Source organism: Alligator sinensis, unplaced genomic scaffold, assembly GCF_000455745.1.
Source record: "Alligator sinensis unplaced genomic scaffold, ASM45574v1 scaffold337_1, whole genome shotgun sequence".
NCBI lineage: Eukaryota > Metazoa > Chordata > Crocodylia > Alligatoridae > Alligator > Alligator sinensis.
Window position 1 is genome coordinate 816,019 of NW_005841927.1, and position 5,155 is coordinate 821,173.

Below are 5,155 nucleotides of genomic sequence, written 5' to 3' on the forward strand. Positions count from 1 at the left end.
AATAATGACTCCGAGATCCCTTTCCGCCTCTGTGCTTTCAAGAAGGGAACTCCCCAGCCTGTATGTGTGCTGTGGAGTCCTTCTCCCCAGGTGCAGCACCCTGCATTTGTCTACGTTGAACCTCATCCTATTCTCATCTGCCCACTTTTATAGTCTGTCTAAATCTAGTTGCAGCCTCTCTCTCCCTTCCAGTGTGTCCACCTCGCTCCACATCTTAGTGTCACCAGCAAACTTGGACAGCGTGCTTTCCACCCCCTCGTCCAAGTCGCTGATGAAGATGTTAAACAGTGCGGGCCCGAGAAACGAGCCCTGGGGGACCCCACTGCTCACATCTCGCCAGGTTGAGTACGAACCGTCCACCACTACTCTCTGGGTGCGCCCCATCAGCCAGTTTTTTACCCATCCAACTGTGCAGGCATCAATGCCACAGTCACTTAATTTATTGATGAGGATGGGGTGAGAGGAATGGGATAGCACCAGTCTGTTCTGGGGCATTAATGTGGTACCCTCCACATATGCTGGTTTAATACAAGTACTTCACATCTGTGTTGAACCCGCAGCAAGCAACATTCCTAGGGTTGGCAGGATTCAATTTTTAATCGGTCAATGTTGATAAACCTTGATTTTGCCACAGACTGAAGAACAAATATTTCCATCGATAATAATTGAACTTTATAGAAAGGAGATAAAAGAAAAACAATGGCTAATGGAGCGTGAGACAACAGACAGAGCAGTCCTACAGACCCGTGCTGGCTGGAGTTTGGCTGGCGACTCCCAGGCACCCCAGGGGACTGGGAACTAAGGAAAAGGAAGGGCCAAAAGGGATGAGGGAGCTATGGGTGAGCAGAGCTGGGACTGATGGCAGCTCCGCCGCTCAGCTGGCCACAGTCCTACAGCAGTTACATTAGCTACACCCCAATCCTGAAAATGTAAATGTATCAAGTCAAAATAAATGCTTAAAAATCAACATCGAGATTATCCATTGAAATTATTTTTAAAAAACCCCTAAAAAAAATCAAATTCTGCCAAGCCTAAACATTCCTACAGACAGAGCAACAAGGAGCAACCCCCCATTCAGACACACAGTGAGGCACACCAGCTTCCCTTACTTGAGAATGAGTGTCATGGTCTCCTTACGGTCTTTGCCTTGGAATGGCAGGGAACCCGTGAGCATCTCGAACTGGAAAGAAGAGCAAGAGAAGGTCAAATGCTTGAGTAAGAGCTACAGGCTCCAAACTCCAACATACTTTATGCAGACAACCCTGGGATGCTAAGCCTCAATATGGTTAATGGAGGTTTGTGCAAAGCGTTTCAGAAATCCTCGCGGCTGAAAATGTTTTAGGAAACACTGTTCCAACCACCTTCTAGTGGGGCTGACCGGAGCCCAACATCTACCTCTTTAGGGGTATGTCCACACAGCATGGGGATATACTCCTAAAGATGCCTGAGCTCACTCAAATGCCAGGAGCAGCGGAGTGCTCTAGCTAGCCTGATTCACAAAGCTGTGAGGGGGGGTCAATTCGCACCGGTGGAGCTGCCTGGGATCTCCTTCTACAGACCTATGCTGCGCAGAGCAGATGAGCCGTAGAATAACAGCTCTCGGCCCCTGCCCTTGGGCGAGTGGTTGCAGGGTCACCGAGTTCCCCTGATCTCTGGAAGCAGCCGCAGCACAGTACAACTGCGCTGTGGGGACGCACAGCAGCGCTGGGCCATGTTGCTCAAACCAGCTCTGGAAGCTGCAGAGCTGCATTAGCTTGGTGCTGCGTGAGTCAATGTGCTCTGCCTCTCGGCAGGACTAGTCAGAAGAACTAGTTAGGTGCTCTAAGGCAGCTTTACTGCTTTGTGTGTGGGAAGTGAGGTGCCGCATCAGCACAGCACTGCCTGGCGCTGCAGAAACACAGGGGAAGGGTTTTCCCTTCCCAACCTTCCCCCACATCCACCTTTGCAACCGCCTGCAGCACCGGCCCTGGACCGACTGTCCACCAGGTGGCAGCACCGGATGCAAGCATCACTCGCAGTCCAGCATGCAAGGCCGGTGCCTTGATATGGGGGTGAAAGCCAGTTTTATACAGATATGAATGCACCCGGAGTCCTGCAGCGTTCCCTGCACTTGGCCACCAACTGGCTTGGCAGAAGGGGCTTGAAAACAACCATGCGCTCACGAGACCCGAGCTGCGAAAGCTCTGTTTGAGGCACAGCATCCAGCCCAGGCACGCTGTTTAACCTCTCAGGTTCCAGGAAATTTGGGTTCCAAGGCCAGGGTGAGTTCCCGTACCATTAACACACCATACGACCACCAGTCAGCACTGTGGGAGTGACCCTGACGGTTGACTACTTCTGGTGCCATGTATTCTACGGTGCCGCAGAAGGAATAGGCCTTTTTCTCGTGGTCTATGGCTTCTTTGCTCAGGCCAAAATCTGCAGAAGAGAAAAAGCCATGAGCTTGTACCTGCCTGCTGCCAACATGCACAGGCAGAGCGCAGGCCCACGGGAATCCCAGCGTTGTGCGTTCCAAGTTTGCTGTAGCAGAGACTGCGTCTCCTTACCTGACAAACAAAACTCTGGGGTTAGAGGTGATATCTTTTATTAGACCAACTTAGTAAGATTTTTCTTACTAAGAAGGCCTGCGTGCAGAGGAGGGAGACATCAACCAGTGGTGAAATTCCAACTAGTTGGTCTAATAAAAGATATCACCTCTAACCCAAGAGTTTTGTTCATCTATACTTCTTAAAGCAACAGGGCTACAACATATATCTCCTTACCTGTGAGTTTGATGTGCCCTTCTTCATCCAAGAGAATGCTACAGGAGGGAGAAGAGAAACAAACACGGACGTGAGCAGCACAGATGTGGTGCATCAGCAATTCGGCTTGTCCCCGTCTCCTAACCGGTGTCTCAGGGGGAAGCTTTAAGGACTTGGAAGCAGAATAGTCACTCGGTCACTTTTAGCCTTCAGCGTTTCAGTCCTTGCGATGGAGAGCGAGACCCTGCTTCCCTTCCCTCAAGCCCCTGGGGACAGGACTCCCCGTGAACCTCGTTCCAACCACTTCCCACACAAGGGTTATTCAGCTGTGCAGCTGATGTGTGCCTCTGCACAGAGCCCTGCATTACGTATCCCGCTATGCTCTGAATGCTGTTATTGCTGAATCTGGAGACTGTTACCGCCAGAGATTGGCTTTGTGTGGTCTCCAGGGTGCTCCCGGGCCCCGACTGCTTAGAAGCAGGGAGGCAGCTGGAGTCTTCTCCTCCTCGTTTGCTTCCACACAAAATGTGTGTGTTATTACTACCCAGCAGCCCGGCCCACATGTACTACACAGCTTAGCCTTAATGGGAGAAGCCTTGACTGTTCTCCTGCTCCAGGCGGGAGGCTGTGTGGCAGGGAAGCCGGCCCAGTGCTCTGTCGTGACAGAGGCCGTTACACGTACTTTTCTGGCTTGAGGTCTCTGTAGATGATCCCCAGGCTGTGCAAGTGATCCAGCCCTAGCGCCAGCTCCGCTAGGTAGAACTTCACATCCTCCTCGGTGAACATGACCTGAAGGGTAAGATGCGCCCCCCGGTTACAACGCTGGGCCCTGCTGGAGGAAGCAGTCAGCCTCCAACACACCCAGCCAGCTTGCTCCCCCTCACCCCTTTCAGGCTTGCCGCTGCCTGGAGTTCCCCACCATCCTGAGGTAGCAATTAAACAGCAAAATTAAAGGTTGCTAAGCAGCGAGGCTGCGCTCGTTAAAATCTTCATTTACATGAGCTATTGTTCCCCCTCATCTTTACCTGCTGCAGTTCCTTATTAACCTGTTGCGATCCAGCTTCCTATTTGAAGCCACCTTCTTTGCCCTCACCCCCTCCCCGACCCCTGTAGGGAGTCAAGTAGTCTGCGCAGCTAGGGGATAAGGCAGCGGAGGAACCTAAGTGCCAGTCTTGCCACTCTGCTCAGCAGGGCCTCACCTCATCCAGGTGACTGCTGTTCCCTGCTCTGATGCATCAGGAGACACTGCTCCCCTACAGAAGACCCTCACTGCTGCAAACTCGAGCAAAACTCAACAAGCATTAGCCAGAGAGGTTCTTTTGGGGGGGGTGGTTTTGGCAGACGTGTCTCCTTGACTTAGATGGGTTCTCCCCTCCACCAGACTCAGGCCACGGGCACAGAGGATGCAAGCAGTGCATCCCAATGCTCAGGCACACTCACCTCTTTGGAAAGCCGAGTGAAGAGGTCGCCACCGCGGAGGAAGTCCAGGATGAGATAGAGCTTCCCTTCCGTCTGGAACGCTAAAACGCAGGCCACGGCACGAGTCAGTTAAGCCCACCCTCAGCAGAGGGGCCCAGCGCAAAGTGGTTCTCTAGAGCAGCGTTTCTCAACCCGTGTGTCGCAACCCAGATGTGCATCGCAAAAAATATACGAAAGGGTCACAAACGAACTTTAAAAATGGATTCTCCTTTAAAAGGGGAAAAACCCAGGAAACCGTAGCATTGTCCTTGCAGGCTGGGAGAGTGCCAGCTGGGAAAGGGCTGCTTGGAGCCCCCCACGTCTCACACCTGCCCCATGCACTGGGGAGCTGGGGCCTGGAGGTGGGGGGCAGCGGGTCAGGAGTGAGGGGCACTGGGTCAGGATTGGTCATTCGTGTTTACAAATGGATCCTAGTACAACAGTTCATAACCGCTGCTCTTGAGAGTCCTGCCTTCCCACTAGACTAGACACCAAGGCAGACAGATCCAAGCATCAAGATCCCCTGCACACTCAGCACTCGGACTGGATGTCTGCCAAGAGCCCCTCGGGTGTTGTCCAGATGGCACAGGGCAGCACCACAGAGAGATCCCCGAGCCTGCTTGAACACTGTGCCACCCTCGTGCAGCTACGCTGCTCCCAGCTCCAGAACCAAGGCAGGCTTGGGGACTAGCATGGTGCTGCCAGGCCCCTTCCCAACAGGACTTTCATGATCCTGGAAGGGGCCTGGGCAATTCAGAAGAGGATGCTTAGTCTTTGAAATCAGTTCCAGGTCAGTGCATCAGTGCTCAGCTCTTTTGCAAGGGGATACCAAAGTGCTGGCAGCTTTGCAGTGGATGAAGTCCCTATGATCCCTTGCTTTAAAGGAGGAGTTAAATGCTGGCCTGGTTAGTTATTCCCACCCCTGGAATGGGATATTCTAGCAAAAGCTTCAGCAG

The 5,155-nt window shown here is 52.6% G+C and overlaps 1 protein-coding gene across 6 annotated transcripts in view; it reads right to left on the reverse strand.

Moving 5' to 3' along the window:
* RPS6KA1 (ribosomal protein S6 kinase A1) overlaps positions 1–5,155 on the reverse strand; it is a 48,171-nt gene that overhangs the window by 10,048 nt on the left and 32,968 nt on the right. For all 6 annotated transcript variants that reach the window (XM_006019250.3, XM_025198759.1, XM_025198760.1 and 3 more), the window contains 5 exons: positions 4,182–4,261; positions 3,424–3,530; positions 2,763–2,800; positions 2,276–2,418; positions 1,110–1,180 (listed from right to left, as the gene is read on the reverse strand). In XM_006019250.3, coding sequence (XP_006019312.1) covers positions 1,110–1,180; positions 2,276–2,418; positions 2,763–2,800; positions 3,424–3,530; positions 4,182–4,261 — 439 coding nt within the window. The remainder of the gene's footprint in view (positions 1–1,109; positions 1,181–2,275; positions 2,419–2,762; positions 2,801–3,423; positions 3,531–4,181; positions 4,262–5,155) is intronic.